This window comes from Enhydra lutris, unplaced genomic scaffold (assembly GCF_002288905.1).
Source record: "Enhydra lutris kenyoni isolate GAN:26980312 unplaced genomic scaffold, ASM228890v2 scaffoldscaffold43, whole genome shotgun sequence".
In the NCBI taxonomy this organism is placed as follows: Eukaryota; Metazoa; Chordata; class Mammalia; order Carnivora; family Mustelidae; genus Enhydra; species Enhydra lutris.
The window spans coordinates 13,094,770-13,116,142 of NW_019154127.1; the positions used below are offsets into that span (position 1 = coordinate 13,094,770).

Sequence of the window (21,373 nt, forward strand, 5' to 3'; positions counted from 1 at the left end):
TAACACGCACGCACGCATATGCACACACACTAACACGCACGCACACACATGCACACGCACTAACACGCACGCACGCACATGCACACGCACTAACACGCACGTGGACATGCACACACAGTAACACGCACGCACGCACATGCACACGCACTAACACGCACGCACACACATGCACACACACTAACACGCACGCACATGCACACACACTAGCACGCACGCACATGCACACGCACCTAACACGCACGCACACACATGCACACACACTAACACGCACGCACGCACATGCACACGCACTAACACGCACGCACATGCACACGCACTAACACGCACGCACGCACATGCACACGCACTAGCACGCACGCACATGCACACGCACTAACACGCACGCACGCACATGCATGTGCACTCATGCACACGCACACATGCACACGCGCACACGCGCTTGCGGCATTATCACGTGACCCAGCGGTTTCTGGCCGGTGCAGAACCAGAGAGTTCGAAGCCGACCCGCAGACAAATACTCGGGCACACATCGGGGGTCACGGCAGCCCGGCAGCAGAAACCACCCAGACGCCCGCCCGCCGTGCCCGAAGGGATGAGCCGTGTCCCACGGCGCGGCAAAAGTCACTTGGACGTAAGCAGAAGAGCCTCCCCCTACGTGCGGGTGAGCTCCAGAAGCGTCGCGCTGAGCCACAGAAGCCAGACACGGAAGGCCGAACCACAGGATTCCATTTATGTGATGGATCCAGACAGCCCCACGGGACACAAAGCAGGCCAGCAGCAGCCAGAGAGGCCGGGGAGGGGACTGGCTACAAGACCGAGAACAGGACGTTTTTAAACTGATTGAGGTGACATTCCCGTAACATTCAATCAGAAAACCCCAGACAAGTCCCTCTGAGCGACCCGGCCCCAAGCGGACCCTGCTGCGTGTGAGGGGCCTCGCACGCACCCCACTTCCCCAGACACCTTTCTGTTGCTCCCCGTCCTCGGGGGGACCGAGAAAAAGCACTGCTGCAGCTTCTACCCGCCCTGCTCCTGTCGTCGCGTGGGTGCCTCCACCTGGCTGGGCTCTACTCGGATTTTCGTGTTGAAACGGGTTAGAAGAAAGTTAAAGAAAGCCATCTACTCTAACAAACCATAAATAGACCCACAGGGTAGCCAGGCGTTAGTAAAGGGGAATGAACATTCCTGCCAGCCGCGGGCTCAGCGTCGTCCACCTTCCCTGCTGCCCATCACGGGAGGGCGGAGCCAGCGGCAGGCAGTCGGCAGTCACGGGGTGTGCGCTCGGGCTGTCGGAAGCCACAGAGCACGGACCCCACAGGTGGCGTCAGAGCTGTACGGTGGCCCCGGCAGGCCCGGACTTTGTCTTCTGCTCCCGCTCCCGAGCAGCCACGAAGTTCAGCAGGTCGATGGCCGTGACGACGCCGAACACCATTTGCCTCTTGCTGGACTTCCCGTCGCTGTGGTCTGAGGACGAACAAGGCGGGAGGGTGTAAAGGTGCCTCGGTGTGCACTCGGGGACACATGGCCCTGCCCACATCCGGGCCCAGCCGGTGCCTGAGTGTCTCCCCCCAGGAGCGCCCAAGCCGACCCCAACAGCCGCGGTCCTCCGACACGAGCCATCTGGCTGAAGCCACACAGAGCGGGGTCCTGGCTTCCCTCCACCAGGTCTGCTGGGCTGGACGCCCCGTCTCACTACTTCCTCTGCGGGGCCCCCTTGGTGGCCGGCGCTCGTGTTCTGGCCTTAAGTTCCAACCCTGGCCACACCCACAAACCACACCAGCTCACAGCTCCGGGCTGTTGTCAGATCTGGGTCCCTCTCTCTCGGTGGCTGCCGCGCTGTGCTGCCAACGGGCAGAGGGTTTGGGGGATGGTTAATTCCACGTGTCCGCTTTGCTAAGTCACAGGGCACACAAATATCTGGTCACACGTATTCTGGCTGTCTGGGCAAGCCCAGGTATTTGATGGGGTCCAGGGAGTACACCAGATGCCCTCCCCGGCCTGGTGAGCCACGCCTAATCAGCTGAAGGCCTGAACAGAACACAAAGGCTAATGCCCCCTGAGGAAGATGAGAAGCTCCTATCTTTGGACTCAAACTGAGATATCGGCTCTTCTTGGGCCCTGGGCCTGCCCGCTCACCCTGTAGCCCCTGGGACCTGCCAGCCTAGTCACGTGAGCCAGTTTCTGATACGAACCTCTCCCTACATCCACACATGCTGCTGGTGTCCCTGGAAAGCCGTGAGTGACACACAGAGGACCGGCAGAGCCGAGGAGCGGGTGGGAAGGGCCAGGTCCCACTTCTGCCCAGCACCACTGTGTGTGGCCACTGAGGGCAGAGGTCACAGAGGGCGGGGGTCAGGAAGGCCCGGGGGGCCAGGCACCTCAGGAAGAAACATGTGGAACCCAGAAGAGCCAGCCCTGTGCACTGCAGGGAGCACAGGCAAAGGGGGTCGGCAGGTGCCTCTGGGACCCGCCCTACAGGGCCCTCCAGGAAAAACTCGCCCACAGCCAAGGTGTGCCAGGGCCACACGGTCCGTGATGACCGCTCGGCTCTGCCAGCATGGCAGGAAGCGCTGCTGAGTGCGACTCTAAGAAAACTTCATTCCTGGACCCTGAACTTGGACCTCCTGGCTCTTTCTCTTTTGTTTTGTTTTTATTAGATGCTCAGATAGGAGTAAATGTGACACTAGGAGGAGGAACCCTTGCATGCAAGCTTGGGCTCCAGGACCCTGCACACCCTCCTTTGCCCTCCGAGGCTGCGATTCTGACCCCGAGCCGTCTTCGGGGCGGGTGGGGCGTACATACCTGCGGGCCCCCCCACCACGCCCGACAAGGCCAGGTCCCGTGCTGTGGAGCCAAGGACGGGAGAGGGGTTAGACTCGGGGCCACTCTGGCCCCAAGAGCAGCCCTCTGTTGGGAGGGTGGGCAGATTCCAGGCCCCGCCCGATTCTCACCTCCCCAGGCCTTGTCATCACCAGAACTGGACCGGCAGTCCGAAAGCCCCATGGCCTCCCCAGAGGCAGACCCCCTGGCAGGCCCACAGGGGTGTCCCTCGGAGCCACAGTCCAAGGCCAGTGAGGGATGAAGGTCGGCTCCCACCAACTCCCAGATGCCCTTCAAGGGACGAGGGCCTTCCTGCCCTGCACAGCTTATGGCAGGAAGGTGCACGGAACCTGGGGTCGGGCCGTGGCGGCCAGCGCCCCGCAGGGATCCCACCACCCCAGTCCCAGACCAGCCTGGAGCCGGCCCTACTCACACTGGATCTGCTCGTGGACCACCAGGGCGAAGTGGTCCATCTCCAGGATGTGCGAGAGCTTGCCCAGCGGGTCTGTCAGGCGGATCTGGAAGAGAAGCGGTGCTCGATGTGCACGGGGGCAGCCCGGCCGGAGCCAGAGAGCTGCTGCCCCCGTGGGCCCTGCCTGCCTGGCCGTCCAAGTGAAGGCAGCAAAGCCCAGGCCAGGCCGGGCACCGCCCCAGAAGGCCCCCTGCAGCCTTTTGCTGAGTCTGAAATACAACACAGGATGGAGAGGACCACACAACGAACGTGAGCAGACATGAAGATGGGCCACCAGTCCCTGGAAAGACACAGGACATCCTGTACCCAACCCTGCATGGAAGCGGCCGGCAGAGCTTCCCACGGTCTGAGCCCCGTCCAGTCTGGCCATTCTGGGAAAGGCGAAACGGTGAAAAGACGAGGGGCAAGCCAGTGGAGGGGGGCTCACACGCAGTATCGCTCGGCGGGATACCGGCACGGAGGCACCGGTCACAGCCCGGAGACCCCAGGAGACCAAGACGGAACCCCCACCTCAGCAGGCCTCTAGGAACAACGGACTTCGGTCATGCATCGCGACAGACTTGTGCTAGTGCACAAGACTTCACAAAAGGAGACGGTGCGGAGAAGGGGAACGTGGGAACTCAGTGCCACACTGGGCGCCCGAGACGGAGGAGAACCCGCGGTGAGGAAGGACGAGGACACTCGGGTCCACCTTTCAAACGCGAACACAAGCAGACATGCCTCCGTGCAGCTTCACGGAAGCGTATTTCCGACGAGATGGGGAAGGGAATCGGGGGACTACAGAGTGGACAGAGGATCCAGGAAGGAAAAGCAGGAGGGGGGACGTTAGTCCAGCCATGGCACGGAGACCCTGGTCCTCCAGGGCGGGGGGGACAAGGCCGGCCCACGGTGGTCCCCGACTCCAGGCCTGTCACCCCGCTCAGTCCACAGCTCACCACTAGCTGACCCCGCACCCAGGTCTAGACGGGTCCAGCCCCTTGGGAAGGGCTGCCCGGACCTGCGTCCCCCCAAGTACCCAACGTCACACCTCAGGAAAGACCTGAAATGAGGTTTCTTGGCCCAAACGCCTGGGAGCCGGGGAGCCACGTGACCTCACGTCCAGAGGGAAGATGTGTGCCGTCAGCGAGAGGCCTCACTGGTCCCAGACTCTACGTTCGTTTAGAAATCAGTCTGAGGACGATGTTCCGGGTTGGGGATCCCTGACCTGGTGGGGGCTCGTCACACTCGTCCCTCCCGGGGAGATGATGTTCGCAGTGATCGAAGGCGACCTCCCTGTGAGTTGAACTCATGCCCTTTGAAAGCTCTTACCAGTTTTAAGTGGCCCGGAGGGAGAGGGGAGCACTGTGAGGCCCTCTGGCGGGGTCCTCCCCGCAAGGTCACACCGCAAGGTTCTCAGAAGGGGACTTAAGTCGGGGTGCCCGCAGCCAGCCCCAAGGGCCACTTGGCGATAGCCATGCACTCGGGTCGTCTGTTCACAATCCCAGGAAAGTCTTTCACAGACCTGGACAGTCCTGCGTCCCCACGACCTCCGCGGGCGTCCGTTCCCTGGGAGGGGCCACGGGGGCTGCATGACCCTCTCCAGCCACACAGCGAGGGGGTCCCGATCAGATGCGAGCTGCACAAGCCCAGCTGATTTCCAAACCGGCTGGCCACGCCGGAGCCTAGCCGGGCGCCCTTCCCATCTGGCTCCGGTGACGGGGGCGACCTCCCGTGAGAAGACGCGTGCTCACAGGGCTGGGCAGAAAGGGTCAGCGGGGCCCCACCCTAGCCACGCCGGGCGCCGGGGAAGGCCGAGCATGGCAGCGCTGGCCTGCGGGAGCCAAGTGCCCCGGAACGCGCCTCGGCAGGTCCGACGTGACGTGGCCAAGACGATCGCAGGCGTCAGGTAGAGCCAGGGAGTTGGGGCGGCCGTGGCTCACTGCCGGGTGCCCGAGACACGGGTCCCACCCAGGCTTTATCCCGTGGCCCCTGCATTCGCCTCCAGACAGGATCTGGTCCACGGAAGCCTCGCACGCCTGGCAAAGGACGGCATCCTGCCTCCATCTGCGCCGGCACCGTGGTGCCCGGAGTGGAGCGGGCACGGGCACGCCAGGGCCCCTTCGTGGTTTGCTCCCACCGGCCCTGCCCAGCATCTGGGTGGCAAGACACTGGGGTCCCCACACACAGAGACACTGAGGGTCCTAAAAGCAGCAGAGCCAGTGGGGGGCCCTGCCCAGGGCTCGGCCGTGCTATGAAGGCAAAGGCCTGCCGGTGTGGTCTCTAAGGGAAGGAACAAAACAGACTTGGGGGGCAGGTGGCAGCCCCGCTCTGCCTGTCCATCCTCAGGCTCTGCCAGCAACGCGCATGCACAAAACCACAGCGGCCACCAGTGCAGAGACCCCCCAACAGTGAGAGGCAGGGAAGCCACACCGGCTTGCAGAAGGCCACGGCGCGGGGGCAGCCACTCGCTGAGGGAGGGGCCAGGCACCCACGGAATCAACCCCAAAAGGACTGAGATGCAGTGGAGCCGGGAGGGGACAGACTGCGAGCAGGTGGGGACAGACCACGTGTGCGGCCCCCTGCGGACGGGAGGACAAATCAGTGAGCCGTGGGAAAGCAGCCAGACACGGGGCACACACCACCCGCGAGGACAGGACGGGCGTGTCCTCCGTGGCGCTGGGGGTCAGGGAGTGTGGGAAGCCTTCGGGGTGACTGGTGACGGTGTCCTGTCCCAACTGTGAACTGGGATATGTGGACGTGCTCACCACATGGCAGTCATACCTCCCGAGACGGAAAGGAGGGAGCTCGATAGCTGGTGGCCATGGGGCCCGTGGACAGGCCACCAGTGCTCAGCCGGGCTGGCCAGCCACTCGCACAGGACACCAGGCTCAGGGGCATGGAGGCCAGGCGGCCTCACGGCACTCGCGGACGGAAGCACACTTGGACCGGAGCCAGGGGCTTGGGGACTGCGAGGAGGGGCAGGCCGGGGCAGCAGGGTGCTCACGGTTGGTGGAAGTAGGCGGACTCAGAGGAGAGGGGGTGGGGTCCAGGCCGGGAGGGGGGGCGAGCTCTCCTGGGGGTGGTATGGCGGGGTGGGGGTGCTCTGCAGGCCCCAAGAGACGCGGTGGAAGTGGAAGCAATACTTGATTCCGGCGGGCTCGCCGTGTGCTGGGGGAGGGGAGTAGCACCTTCGTCCCCGGGTTGGGGCCTGACCCCCGACTCCCGACCCCCGGGGCTCTCTCGTGGAACAGTCAACGGCCCACCTTCCCCTCACCGCCAGGTGGAGGCCAGAGTGCTCGGGCCTTGGTGTGTTGGGGCCCCTCACAGTCTCAGGACACCCGTGGGGTCCCCCCAGCCCCGGCACATTCCCAGAATGTTCCAGTTCTCACTAGACAATCGGGTGCACCGGGTGTTCCTCATGAGCGTGCCCAGGAAAGGCGTGGCCCCGTGTTATGGGACAGTCGTGCCCGCGAGCCCAGCTGGCTCCCGACCCCTGGGGGGCCACGCCGTGCCCTCCAGGCAGCGTCTCCGCAGCTGGCCCGGTGGTGCTCGTACCTGCTGGAACTGCTTGTACAGGACTTTGCGAACTTGGTCTGACGGCTGAACCTTCCCGGCGAGCAGGGACGACAGCATGTTGCCCAGGGTCACCATCCCCAGGATCGCTCTGGGGGTGGGGGACAAGCTCAGGGTCAGGGCTCAGGGCAGGTACCCCTTCCTTCCCCAGGGCGGAACATGCCCGGGGCCGCCCTAGGCGTCAGATGGTGCCCTCTGGCCCAGGGCACAAGTCCTCTCACACCCCAGCCAGCATGAGCAGGGCGTACGGGGGGCAGACTGTGCAAACCACTGGGTCCCCTGGGGGCTTCTGTTCTGACCAGCAGCGAGGCCACCCCCGGGATCTGGACTCCTGGGGCAAGCATGGGGGTCGTCTTGGGAGCCTGTGCACACGGGTCATCTGTGCGTGGCCTGCCAGGCCTGGCGTGTCCCCCACCTGCCCCGGGATGCACAGCAAGAGAGCCGTGGGACGGGGGTCCGTGCCCGCAGGAGTGCATGTGGCCCACTCCCTGCCCCAGCGGCTGCGCAGCGACCACTCGTCCATCGGGCCCCCAACCGTGCTGCGGCGTGCACGGCGGCCACCGCCGACCCATCAGCGTGGGTCCCCGCGGCTGCCCCGTCCCACAGTGCGGAGTGCAGTCGCGCGTGAGGGCTGTAGACACTGACCCCGACTCGTCGACCACGGGCACCTGGTCGAAGCCCTTCTCACGCAGGATCTCGATGGTGTGCTCACAGGTGACCGTGGGCAGCACGGTCAGCGGCGCCGACAGGCTCAGCTCCTGGACCCGGAGGTGCCACCACCTGAACGACAGTGCAGGGCGGGCCGTGAACCAGGGGCATGGGAGGCGGGGACCAGGAGCATGTGCCCTGTGGTCACACGGGGGACTTCGGGGGTGGCGGTCCTCACCACGGCTTGGTCACCGTGAAGTCCTCCTCCTTCAGGAAGCCCTTCTGCAGCATCCACTTGTCGCTCAGGAACTTGGACCTGCAGGCATCCGAGGTCACCAGGGTCTGCACGGAGGGTCTCACCGCTCCTCTGCCCACACGGGGGTTGGGGGGGGACCCAGGTGCTCAGAGAGTCCAGCACCCCCCGCCAGATGCCACGGTCCAGCAGAGACCCCGCTGCGGCCGAGGCTGTAGGGTAAGGGGGACCCCGCAGGGACCCGGTGAGAAAGCTGGACAAGCAGCAACCTGTGTCTGTGTCTGAATGAGCCCAGGACACAGCAGCTCCCGTCCCCGGACCTGGGCCAGCAGGCCCCTCGTGGCTACAGGGTCACCTCCTCCCCAGCCCACTCCTGACACTCGGGGACAAAGGGAGCGCAACCCTCCTGGGGGTGAGGGACACCGGCCACACCACGGGCACCTCCTATGCATTTACCCCCCCCATAGCCGCCCCTCCTCCTGCCTTCCCCTTGCACACCCGCCCCTCCTCGCACACCCCCTTCAGACTTTATCGCACACGCGGCAGGCGTGCCAAGTTCACGGAGTCAGACACCCCTCCTGACTGGGGCAGGTGAGCTGCCCAGCTCGAGGCGTTTGGCCGCAGGAGCCCAGACATGACTCACGCCGCCCCTGGGAGAGCACCGGAGACACGTACCCCAGCCCCCGGGCTGCGGAGCACACGGTGAGGGTCTGGTGGGCGGAGGGGGGCATCTCTAGATCTCTGCCCCCCACAAGCCCACCGCAGAGCGCATGGGTCCGGGACCATTAGCCGGGCCTATGGTCTGCAGAGTCAGGACACAAGGTGAAGGGGTCTCAGAGGCCACTGGTCACACATTCCGCACCAGGTCCCACGGGGCCATCTGAGCCCCCCTGGGAGCGCCTCGGCCAGAGGCTGGACAGAGCTACAGGGGAGCGTGGAAGCCAGCAGGGAGGCGCAGTCACCCTCCTCCCTCGAGAGATGCTTTAGGCCCAGACTGTCAAACGCGTCTAGAAGACCCGAGGTGGGGACGAGACGGGAGGAAAAACCACGGACCCGAGACCCCAAGGGGACCCCAAGGACCAGGAGGGTGGACACAGGGCCTGCGGGTGTCGTTCAGGCCCCCACCCCGCCACGTTCTGCCTGTAGACGTCAGGGGAGGCTCAGTGGCGGGCCAGAGCGCGGCCGGGAGGGATGGGGCAACCCGGGCGGACGAGGGGGAGCGTCTCACATGTAGTTGCGAACGGAGTCGGGCAGGATCACCACGCAGCGCTGACCCTCCCGCAGCTCCTGGGCCGCCTTCACGGCCACCGACATGGCGCTGCCCGCGCTGCCACCTGCGGAGCAGGACTGTGAGCACGTGTGCGTGTGTGCCCGGACACGCTCTGTTGGACCCCGGGGCGCCGTCACCAGTGGCTGCCTCTGTGGAGAGCACCCCTCTTCTCAGGGCCCCCTGCCCTCCTCTCTTACCCACTGAGCTCTGCGTCGGCCCAGGCGTTCCTCACTCGACCCTGCCCCAGGGAAACCCAGAGACCCCTTGGCGGGTTTCGCAGAGCACAGGCACTGCCTGTCCCCTCTATCCCGAAGCTGGTCAAAACCAAGCTGCTTCCCTCGGGGGCCTTGGGGACTGTGAGAGCTGGTGGGGAGTGTCGTCCCACCTCCCTCTGACCCGAGGCCCGTGTGACAGACGCCCTCCAGCCTCTCCAGGGCATTCCCGGCGCCCTCTCCCGGCCGGGGACTCCAGTCGACGACGAGCCCCCACTCCAAGGTCAGTGCTGGGCTTGACTGCAAACACAAGTGTCCCAAGAGCCTTGGCCTCGCCCCCAGAACAGCCCAGCATGGCTGATGGCATCGCCAGGGCTCTTCTCACGGGGTGGGGGACCCAGGTGGGAGGCAGACGCCCGTCGTGCACCCGGACCCCGGTGCCTACTTTCCCAGGAACGCGATGGCTACTTCCTCTCCCGTCAAGCTATTGGGGTCTGCTGTGTCCCCAGGCCCTCACCGCTCACGCTGCCCCCGATTTGCGCACCATGTCCCTATTCTCAGCAAGACCGTTCAACACAGAGCACAGAGCATGTAGGGACCTGGGAACACCGGCCAGAGATCCGCACTCCCCAGTCTCCTGCCCTCATGCGAGCACGATGACCACCAAGCACTGAAGGGCAGGCAGGCGGCACCTGAGAAGCCCGGCTGCCGCCCCCCGCAGCCCCAGGAGGAGGGCATCTCTCGCACCCCTGGACTGGAAGTGGGCAGAGGGCCAGCCCACCACCCCCCTCCCCGCCCCGGTGCCCGCGCCCCACTCACCGCACAGCAAACCCTCCTGCGCGATCAGCATGCGGGCGAAGGCGAAGGCCTCCTCATCGTTGCTCTTGAACCACTGATCCACCACCTGCAGCCAGGACCGAAGGCCTGGAGGGGTGCGGCCCACCCCCTGTACCCCCGTATGTCCCCACGGGGCCCAGCCCAGACCCTCTCAAGAGCCTTGTCTGGGGTCCTTCTCATCCGCCTCGCTCCCCTGCCCGAAGCACCTGGAGCTCCCTCCCTCTGCGGGGGCCTGATGGGCACACAAGTTGGGTCTGACCGGCCACGTCCACGTCTGTGCCCAGCAAGGCCACGGCACACACCTGTACGGTGCTGCCGGTTACCCAGCCTTGACCACCAGGACCGTGCTCCGCCCACCGGCCCGTGCGGTGCTCACGTCCCGGCGCCCCCTCCATAGGAAAGCCGGTCCGAGGGCGCACGTCACGGAGGGCTGGAGCCCCTTACGCGGAGGTGGCCCGGCTCTACCTACCGACCGGTCCAGCACTGTAGGGATGAAGTCGTAGCCGATCCCCTCCACCTCGTACATGGTCTGCTTGGTCTGGTTCAGCTCCTCGGGCTCCGCAAGGATGGAACCCTCAGGATCCACCCCGATGATCTGCAGAGCAGGCGGCGTTGGGGCCGGAGCTGGGCACAGGTCCCATCCGGCCAGGCCTGGCTTTCACCCAGGTGGCCGATCCCGACCCCAGCAAGCGCTGGATCAAGACTGGCCCCTGGGGCGTCGGCCTCTTTCCCAGGCCTCAGGCCAAGCTGGAAACCCAGGAACCCACGCCCCCAGCCTTGGGCAAATTCCAAGGTAAACATTCACCCTGGGGCACTCAGAGGGGCTGGCATGTCGGGGGAAGGAGCCTCCCAGGGGAGAACCTGGTGGCAGGGCACGTCAGGAAAGCGCTGACTGGCCCTGTGGGGACAGCTGAAGCCTGTGGGGCCAAGAGGGCAGAGAACGGACCACCAGCTGTTTCTACAAGCCCCTCCCCAGGTCCGGGCTAAACCCCAAATCCAGATGCCCTCCCAGGCAACACACGTGGGACCCGAGCCTAAGAGCTTAGAGCTTCTCGAACAGTCCTTGGAGGCCACCCAAGCCAACCGTTCGCCCCCAGAGCATCTGGGCACATAGGTCACGGGCCACTCCCAGACCGGCACAGACACACACCGGCCCGGACACAAGGCCGGAAGCAGAAATGGCAGGAACTCTCAGCCCTAAAGCAGAGGCTGCTCTGGGGACTGGATGCCCGGACGCCTGATGGGTCGGGTCCGCCTCCAGCTGTGGCTGAGGCCACAGGAGAGAGACGCGCCCACGTCGGGGCCTGCGTCTCGGGGCAGGGCCGGCATCCACGGGCCCCCACCTTCCGCCCGTCCGCAGCCCCGGGGTCACTCACCTTGCAACCCGGGCACTTCTCCTTCAGCTTCCTGGCGACGCCGGTGATGGTGCCACCCGTGCCCGCCGAAGCCACCAGCATGTCCAGCTTCCCTGATGGGAGAAGCTGCGTCAGGGGAACATCCTTGGGCCACAACCCAGCCGGCCCACCCCGCCTTTTCCTTTTTTCTTTTCTTAAAACTTTATTTATTTAGTTGAGAGAAAGAGCACATGCGTGTGTGCACATGTGCAAGAACAGGGGAGCAACAGAGGCAGAAGGAGAAGCAGGGTCCCCCCTGAGCAGGGAGTCCGCATGGGGCTCGATCCCAGGCCCCTGCGGTCATGACCTGAGCCGAAGGCAGACGCTTCACCGACGGAGCATCCACCCCCACCCCCACGCCTACTAACGGGTGAAAACCTAACCCAGGTGAAGGCTGGTTATGGGAAAGTTCCAGAGAAATGATTCTCATGTTTCAACAGCCTTTCATTACAGTGCCTGATCTCTGAAAGAGTTCACGGCGAGTGACCCCGGGGGCTTCACTCCAGTCTCGGCTGGTGGATCACAGCCACGGAAACCCCAAAGTGGTGGGAATCCCTCCATGGAGGCTGCCCCTGGGGGACGGGGCCTGGGCAGCTGAGTCTGGTTGGGGACAGGACTAAGGGAATCGAGTTGCAGAGGAGAAAGAGGATATTCCTGAGGCTCGGCTCCAACATCCCCCGCTCTCAGCTGCTGAGGGGCGAGCTCTGACAGCTGCAGACAAGTCCGCGTGGGCACACACGCCCGGGCAGACGCGGGTTTTTGCCAAGGGAGAGAGGGTGACCCAATGCTTGGAGCTCGCCGCCTGGCTCCTGGGCTCAGAACGCGGCTGCATGGAAGCCCACGCCAGCACCAGACTCCAAACAGAAAGCCAGCAGGGCCCACCGCCCCGGAACGACTCCCTGAAGTCTCTTTGCAAATGGCCCGTCGGCAAACACCGCCATAGCCCCTCGGGGCCTTGGCTCTGAACTTGTGGAAAGGCGTCAAGGAAGCTCCCGTCCGTCCCTAGGGTAAGGAAACCAACCCCAGGTGCCACCACCCATTCAGATCGGGGCTCGATGCCAAGTGCCCTTCCACAGCGTGAGTCCAGGGACGCATCCAGCACTGGCCAGGGATACACGCACTCCCTGAGCTCGGGAGACGCTACGCGTCTGGAGGGCACACCGCTGGGCATACAAACGGGACTGCTCGTGCCTGGTGTTAGAGGAGAAGCAAAGGCAAAGTCCAAAAAAGCACACCAGAGGGAGAAAACCTCTCTAGGGAGAGGCTTGGCAGAGCATGTCACAGAGTGGGGGCATCTGAGCTGGGTTTTGAAGGACGAATAGTTTACCAGGGAGAGGATAAGGGACTCGGACACTCCCAGGCAAGCAGGGGTAGAAGCCGCGGAGATGGACCACGGGGCGGGACGGGGTACGCACCCTCACACTGCTGCAGGATCTCCTCCGCGGTCGTGTCGTAGTGAGCAAGGGGGTTGCTGGCGTTGCGGTACTGCGCAAAGACGGCGAGGTCAGACACACTAGGGGCTACAGCCACAGCACGGGAGGCGCACGGCACAGAGCCAGGACACTCCTGGCAGCTCAGGTGACGGTGGCCACAGCACCGGCAGTTTTGGGAACCTCAGCAGGCACAGAACACAAAATCCCATCTCCGGGAGCCCCGGGAGGGAAGCGAGTGACACAGAGAGCGTCCGGAGAAAAGGGTTTTGTGTGCTTTACACCCATACAGCACTGCCAGGGTCCCCCGCACAGGCCGTTCCAGCCCAGGGCCTGACCGGCCGAGACACCCCTGCCTGCAGGCCAGGCACCCCTGCCGCCAGTGCGCCCTCCCCCCATGCCCCCACAGAGGTCCCCGCCTCTGAGGGCACACCCACCCCCCAGCCCCACCCTCACCTGGTCCAGGATGTGAGAATTGGGGATCTCATTTCGGAGCCTCCACGCCACCCCCACGTGCGACTCGGGGGAGTCGAATCTGGCAGTGGTGGGTGTCCTCACGATCTCCGCCCCCAGGGCCCGTAGCACGTCCACCTGCAGAGGAACACAGAGGCCTGCGTGTTCCCCACCCTGAAACCAGGACTGGCCCCGGGGGGAGGACCCCTGCCCCCACCTTCTCGGTGCTCATCTTCTCCGGCATCACGATAACGCAGCGGTAGCCTTTCACGGCAGCAGCCAGGGCCAGGCCGATCCCTGGGGGGGAGGGGGTTTTGAGAGGGGCACCCCTCCCCGCGACACTCCCCGCGACAGGTGCAACTGGTGCAAACGGTTGAGGGAAGAGGCCGGCCAGACAGGCCAGCATGCAGAAGCGGGTCGCCCTGGGCCGGGGTACCCTCCCAGCCTGTCCCAACACTCACCAGTGTTCCCGGATGTCGGCTCAATGATGGTGTCCCCGGGCTTCAGAGTCCCAGCCTGCTCGGCGTCCTCGATCATCCGCAGGCTGATCCGGTCCTTGACACTCCCGCCCGCATTGAAGAACTCGCACTTGGCCACTGGGAGCCAAGGATGGATCAGCAGAGGAGGAGGCCCTGCCCCGCACTGATCCCGCCACCCCCGCCCCGTGCTCTGATACAGACCAGATGTAGGGACAGACACGTTCTCTGCTGATTCTGCAAATCAGCCCCTCTCCGTTCCCACCTCCCACCTGCACCTGGAGGAGGGGGCTGGTCCGAAACTCTCACCTGTCTCCACCTGTTGGCCCCATGGCCCCTCCCCCTGAAGGAGACAAAGGCCCCTGAGAGCCCCTGCAGGGTGACAGGCCAGGAAAGCCCCCGTGGGGGGGCCCAGGGGGTCCACCCCCCATCCCTGCACCCCCCGAGCCAACCACAGGACAGAGGACACCAGGCACTCACGGAGCTCACACTTCAGGCCAAACTTCTTCCCAATCTTGTTGATTCTCACCATGGGGGTGTCCCCAATTTTCTTCAGGATATCTGGCAAGATTTTGGGGGATTTTGCCCTAAAACAGAGGGGTCCATGATTATTCAGTCTCGGCAGTCCGGCACGTTGTCTTAAGTCAAGAAGCAAATCGAAGAACGGGGTTTCCTGGGATCCGAGAGAGGACAGAATCCACACGTGGGGTGGAAGGCCACAGGCACACTCACACCCGCGTGTGCACGCACACCACGGGAGGACCGTGTGAGCCCCGCCTGGAGCTCGGCGCGGGGTCAGCCGCGTCAAGGTCGTGTCCTCGGCAGCGGGGGTCACAGGGTGGCCGGGCGCAGGGACGCAGGACCCCTCCGTAGGCTGCTGCAACTTCTCACGTCACGTTATTTCCAGATAAGGACGCTGAAGGACAGCGCTTTGACAAGGTCCCGGCCGATCCGTTCGGGAAGTCTTCTCTGGGGACCCTCACTTCCTTCCCTCTCTCAACCCAAGCTCCAGGACTCCTGCTTTTCCTTTTCTCGATGAATGCACTGAAGCCGACCCCAGAGCCCCAGGCCGCCCGTTTGCCCACCAGACCGGGGACGGTGGCTGCAAAGGGCTCGTACCGGACACCTGGCATCATCTAGAAAATGCCAGCCCCCAGCGGTGTGAAGTACCACACTCAAAAGCAAACCACAAAGACTATGGGGAAGTCCCTGGTGCCCTTGGGGTCAAGGTCAGGATGAATTCCGAGGCGGACCTCCAGCTCAGTGTGGGTTTCCGTACCATGGACCTGCTGTCTCCCTTCACATTCCGGCGACTGGCTGCCTATCTCCATTCTCCCACCTGGTGACAGGTGACAGGCGGGTGTGGACAGCCCAGCTGGTGGGGGTGTGCAAACCGGGATACGTGCACTTCCTGAAGGATCCCCACGAACTTTCCTCCATCCTCACCCTCAGGGACCGATGCCAATTCCGCACCCTCTTCCCATCTGCGCCAAGGGTGTGCTCGCCCAACGTTCACCCGGGAATATGCCCCACAGACCAGAGTTTCCAGAAATGCAGCCGCTTCCTACACCCCTGGCTCTCACGCACATTCTGGGGTTCTCAGACACAGCAGGTCCACTGCTCCAGGAACCTGCTGTGGCCAGATTCCTGGCCCCACACCCAGCGCCATCGGGCCCAGCATCCCAGGGGGTCCGGAAGCCCTAAGAGGCAGCATTCCAGCCTGGGGACCTGGACAAGCCGGAACCGGCCTCCCACTGCAGCCTTCCAAGAGGCTCAGAGGACACCCCCTGGGGCGAGCTAGGCAGAGAGGCGCCTCACAGATGCGCGGCTGAAAGGTGAGCCTGGCTGGGGGCCCAGGGCTCCTGACCTTGGCCTGGGAGGGAGGCCAGGACCTCAGTGAGTCGGAGGGGCTGATTCATCAACTAGCCAAAGGTGCAGAGGTAAACAGTTACTCCTGAATCATCCTGCCCCCCGCAGGGGCTGAAGCCCATCCCCTCTGGGCAGGAGAACCTGGGGTTCCTGACTCAGCACCAGGCCTTGGGGGCAAACCCCACCTCCCAGAAGCTTGCCCAAGGTGAGCAGCGCGGGAGCCCGAGAGAGAACTGAGCAGGGACCAGCCTGGAGGCCTTCAGGAGGGTAACCCCACAGCATCTTCGGGTAAAGCACACCCTCACCGCTGCGCCCACCCTGGCCCTCCTCCCAAGCCTACTCCACCTGGGAACCATCTAGAATCCCCTCCCCCAGATGTCCCTGCGGCTTCGGTCTATCCAGACACAACCCTCTCCCCCACCCAGCCCAGCACACCTGCACCCTCACCCAAGGCTCCCCAAGCTCCACGGGCCCCGGGCCCCCGGGGTCTTGCATTCTCCCGGCAGGTCAGCCCCAACACCCTCGGAACTCTAGGTCTGAGCTGGAACTAGCGTCACAGGGGACACCGGCCCCTTAAGGGCTTTTTAAGAGGATGGATCAGGCCGGTGTGTGAGATGCAGGTCTGACACTATCTCACAGCCCGGGAAGAGAGCATCCTTTCCACCCCGGGCTTTCTGAGTTAGAGCTCAGGAGCCTGCAGGAACCTGGGTCACTCTTTGCTGCCTCACCTCCCCTCCCCCCACCACGCCACCCCCGACCCCAGCAACCACGCCCCAGCGTCACGGCCCATCTGCCCACGGCTGGGCTTTGCCTGGGATGCGAGGGCTCATCCCGTCCCAGCAGCGGCCAACGTGGCCTCCTCCGCTCCCGGCCCTGAAACTTGTCTGTTTGCAGCTTCTGGGACATTCTTCATCTCTGTCAGCAGAGGCCTGCACCCCCCCAGCCCTTGCTTCTGACATTCAAACCGGGGATCACGAGCGCTGGTCCAGTAGCGTCCCCGGGACAAACAGCACACGCCTGGGAGCACATCCCAGACCTACCTGTCCCGCTTCCGGGAGATTATTCCAAGGACACGAGACAACCCTGGGGTTTAGCGCACTCAGCTTTTATCCCGGGACAGGGACTTCTGTCCTTTTTTTCCCTTTCCCACAGACAGATCTCCTGAACCTACAACAGGTCACAGGTATCGTGGGTTTTCGTTAAAGACAGAGTTTTCTGGGGCACGTGGGTGGCTCAGTGGGTTAAACCTCTGTCTTCGGCTCAGATCATGGTCTCAGGGTCCTGGGATCGAGTCCCACATCGGGATCTCTGCTCAGTGGGGAGCCTGCTTCCTTCTCTGTCTCTGCCTGCCTCTCTGCCTACTTGTGATCTCTCTCTCTGTGTAAAAAAAAAAAAAAACTTAAAAAAAAAAAAAAACTTAGGGAAAAAAAAAAGTTTTCTACAGACAGTTCTTCACACGAGATCATCGCAAACATCCAATACTCAATAAAAGGCCTAACGAGTCTCCACGCGACAGCCTGGGCCCAACCACGAAGGGGCCCAAGGCAGGAAAATATTTCCCGATCAGAAGCGTTCATCACCTGATGCAGAAAAGCGCAGGCGTGTTCCTAATGACCAACGCCCACGGGCTGGCCTCCCACACGAGGGGGTGGCCCATGTGACGGGACAGGAAACGTCTCCCCCACAGGTCGCTCCAAGTCTGCGGCTGGTTACGGGCTCAGCGCGACCCTTGCGGCACACGGGGTCTAGGTGCTGGGCTACCGTGCAGAGAAGCCCGGGCCTCTCTGAGCCTCGGCCCACTCCTCCCCACAGCGCCCCCGCCCCAGCTCACTGGCCCTCCGGAGGGATTTCGAGGGGGGACCACACCTCGGGCCAGGGGACTCCCAGGAAACAAAGTCCTCCCTTCCACTGCCAAGTGTCCACGGGCACTTACAAGGTGGCGTGGTGATGCGGAGAGTCGGAGACCGGCCTGCCCAGCTGCCAGGAGCACCTGCTTGGGGCATCGGGACGGATCCACAGGCGTTCCTTGGCTTCTTTGTCCCCCGGGGGCCTCTTCTCCAGGCTCCCTTTCCCCAGCTGTGCCCCTGAGAGGTGGGGGCACGCCGCGGACCCATCTGCTTGGGGCGTCTCGGAAGGCATGCTGGGATCTGCCAAAGGGAGGGGACAGAGTCCGTTCCGGCCATTTCTAAACACTGCTGCCAGACCCGGGGCTTGGGCCCGGCTGGTCCCCCTGGGGTGGGGGGTGGGAACGAGCACGAGTTTCAACTACAGCCCCGGCTGCTCCCCAAGATGTTAACACAGACCCACCATGCGGGTCGGCGCCCCACCCCCAGGCACAGACCGACCCCAACGACCGGGAAGGGGGTGTCTGGGCACCGTATCCGTGGCAGCGGGGCTTGCGGCGGGCGACAATGCCAACAAGACGGGTGTCGGCGCGGATGACAGGAGAAACGACGCGGCATCCCCGCAAGACAAATATTACTGGGCTATGAAAAAGCAATAAAATTTCAAATTTCTTCTCAATACGAGGTTACGTGGGGGAAAAAGAAGGGTTCCTGTGTGGAGGTGACGGGTATCTTGACTGTGACTATCAAACCTGAACACAAAGTTGTAAAAAGGGCTTCAAGTGGCATCTGTAGGGAAGGTTGGGGGGGTGCAGATCAGGGCCGCAGGGGGAGCTCAGCAAAGTGTCTGCCTTTGGCTCAGGTCATGATCTCGGGGTCCTGGGATCGAGCCCCACGTTGGGCTCTCTGTTCTGTGGGGAGCCTGCTTCTCCCTCTCCCTCTGCCTGCCTCTCTGCCTACTTGTGATCTCTCCCTCGCTGTCAAATAAATAAAATCTTAAAAAACAAAAACGAAAACACTCTGGAATCCGGTAGGTTTGGAAAAGTCCCTGCCAGAAGCTCATGGTAGGGGACCTGGCTCGGAGCCGTCTCTTGTGCACAGCCACGCAGCTCCTCTGGGAAGTGGGAGGGACCCCAGATCCCAGACCTGCTCATCTCTGCTCCCCAAGAGCTCTGTAGGGCAGTTCCACTGTGAAAAGGCTGGGTGGGGGCCCTGGGGAACTGGCTTGAAGCTGTGCACAGGGTTCCTCTCACGGAGATGCAGATCCACTCCCCTGCTCCCTTTCTCCTCTGGAGCTCACCTGGCCAGGTGATGGGCGAGGGCAGCGGCCGCCCCAGCTGGGTCTCCTGCCTCCAGCGCAGGTGGCCTGATGCGACCCAGCCTAGCGGCTCCCCACAGACACCCAGGCCAGAGCCTGCCAGCAAGGAGTTAAGAGGGTTGGGACCCTTTGTAAGTCATACCCCTGGGGAATCCTGCAGGCCGAGGCTCCCCCCAAGCCTGGGGCATTCTGAGAGAAACCAGCTCCCAGCTGTCCTGCCCCGAGGCATCCTTAGAGTGGTGGTTCCCTCAAGGGGACCATGGGCTTCTACTGGGGTCAGACCTTCCCTGAACCCACTTGAGGATCTCCTTCTTCCTCCTTTTGGAAAGACCTCAGCAGAACAGCGCCTGTTCCCCAGCAGTCGCCAGAGCCGGCTGTGGGCAGGTGACCCGCATCTTGCAGAAGCCCCCATCACCAACGAGGCTCCCCGGGAGGGGCCAGCAGCGCCCGGCCCGGTAGGCGCGCGCTGGGCCGCAGGAATGGCCACAGACCGGCCACCCGCACCTCCTTTCCGGCGACTGACCTTGCCTGGCGCAACCTGCGTCCCGGTAGGAGCTGCGTCCACTGATGGAAGCCTAGGGAGTCTCCGTGGCCCCCAAAAGCACTGGGTCGCGCGCGCGCTCGGGGAGCGGTCCGAACCCGCGGGCCTCACCTGCGGAGGCGGGCTCTCGCCTCACCTTAAACCGCAAGACCCCCCCCTCCCCGCCCCGGGTCAGGACCGCCCGAGTGCACCCTGAGCTCTGCAGACACGCACCAGTCGACCCCGTGTTTGGGGGTGGGGGTGGTCAGGGTCAAGGGCGCAGGGGCGCTAAACTCCTCTCTTAAAGTGTGAATTTTCAGGCGGGAGAGCGAGGCCCAGAGGGACAGTCCGGGATACGCACGCCCAGGTCACCTGGAGGAGCTCCGAGTTTTGCGTTCCCGCCCTTGCCCCCGCCCCCCCAGTCCGGCCGTTCGCCTCGCTTAGGGTTCGGGGAAGTGGGGGTTTCAGGGCATCCTCCCCCCACCCTGCGTCCCCTTCCCCCGTGGACACCCGCTCACGTGCCGCCCACGCAACTCCGTCAATATTTACTCCCGCCTCCTACAACTGGGAAAGGAGCATTTACGAAACAGCCCTTTCCCGTCCAAAAAATGCAGCGAAAACTCAATGATCGCACCCCGTCCCCGCCCCCACCCCATTTGCTCCACAGCCACGGGAGTCGGGGGGCAGGCCTGGGGCCGCGTGCATGCGGCCCCCACAGTTCACGACCGCCCGGACGCGCGGGAGCGGGGAGGTCCGGGGGCGCGGGACGCCAGCCCCGCTCCGCCGCGTGCGGCTGGAGATGATGCAACTCCGGGGGGGGGGGGTGATCCGGGCCCCCGACCCGGGAGCCCAGCCCGAGCCTCCGGCCCATTGGCGGGGTGGGTCTCGGCCCGGCGGACGCTCACCTGGACGGGGACGCGGGAAAGCGGCGCGGGGCGGGAGCGTCCAGGCTCGGGAGCTGCGGGCCCGACTCTGCTCACCCGAGCCGCGAACCTGGAACTGCGGGGCCACCGGGACCCCGCGGCCGACGGTGCGCGCAGGCGATTGGCCGAGAGGCGGGGGCGGGGGCCGGCGCGCGGCCAATCCCGAGTGCGGAGCGCTCCGCCCGCCGCCGCGCGTGTCCCCCCCCCTCCCCCTCCCCGCACCCCCCCCCGCCCCGCCGGCCTTCAACTCCCCGCCCCCACTGCACAGCCGCAGGGCCGGGACCCCACCCCTCCCCCGCCCCGTGCCCAACCGTGGGTCCTGGTCGCGGTTTCTACTCCCCTTTCACGCATCCGCCAGCCGGTAGCCCCTTTGCCCTCCTCTCCCCGGGTTCCCCGGATCCCGCCCCGCCCCTGCCCGTCCCCAGGACCCCCCCACCAGAACCTCAGACCCCAGGGGTGCGGACACTCCGTACTCGGTTCTGTTTTACGTGGTGACCTGCTTGCTCTATCGATGAGACGCGCGCCCTCCGGAGCTGGGGAGGGCTTGTCCGGCCGTGAGGCAGACGCTCCGCAGAATCCCGTCCGCCAGGTGTCCCCACGCCGGCCCTGGTCCCCACGGCCTGGGTCAGAGGGGCGCCCAGCGGGCACGCGGCACCCGGGCTCTGGCTTCCCGGGGACTGATTTCTGACCCCCGTGGTGCAGGTGCCCCGCGGCCCCAGAGCTTGCCCTCGGAGCCTGTCCGCCCAGTCTGGGCACTGGGAAGGAACCGGAGCTCGCCGGAAGCTTGGCCTGAAGTCACAAACGCCGCTCAGAAACACGTGTCACCCAGGTGCTCCCCATCAACGCTGGCTGCCGCCCCGAGGGCGCCCTGGGGCCACCGGGAAGGCCACTCCCAACAGGATTTCAAACCCGTGTGCTCTTGACTTCTAAGGAGCCGGCCTCATGGGGTTCTGGGGCTGACGGGCACCTGTGGGACTGACAGGCACAGGGCCACCAGGTGTGGACAGAGGCGGAAGCATCCTTGGCTCAGCCCAGGTCGGGCTTCTGTCCCAGGCTCTGGAAACACACGGAAACTCAAACAG

At 64.3% G+C, this 21,373-nt stretch overlaps 1 protein-coding gene across 2 annotated transcripts; it reads right to left on the minus strand.

Annotated features, from left to right (window-relative positions):
• Nucleotides 1-780: 780 nt before the first annotated feature.
• LOC111155735 (cystathionine-beta-synthase) lies at nt 781-20,318 on the minus strand. 2 transcript variants are annotated; one of them, XM_022516101.1, is made up of 17 exons: nt 20,274-20,318; nt 17,620-17,833; nt 14,298-14,404; nt 13,803-13,937; nt 13,559-13,638; nt 13,345-13,479; nt 12,874-12,943; nt 11,441-11,532; nt 10,534-10,659; nt 10,047-10,131; nt 8,974-9,079; nt 7,731-7,808; nt 7,490-7,624; nt 6,827-6,935; nt 3,254-3,338; nt 2,803-2,844; nt 781-1,464 (listed from the first exon to the last, which is right to left on the minus strand). In XM_022516101.1, the coding sequence occupies exons 2-17, from the start codon at nt 17,823-17,825 to the stop codon at nt 1,325-1,327; spliced, it is 1,731 nt and encodes a 576-aa protein (XP_022371809.1). In that variant the 5' UTR covers nt 17,826-17,833; nt 20,274-20,318; the 3' UTR covers nt 781-1,324. The 2 variants fall into 2 exon arrangements, with proteins under 2 accessions (XP_022371809.1, XP_022371810.1); XM_022516102.1 differs by lacking the exon at nt 2,803-2,844.
• Nucleotides 20,319-21,373: the final 1,055 nt, after the last annotated feature.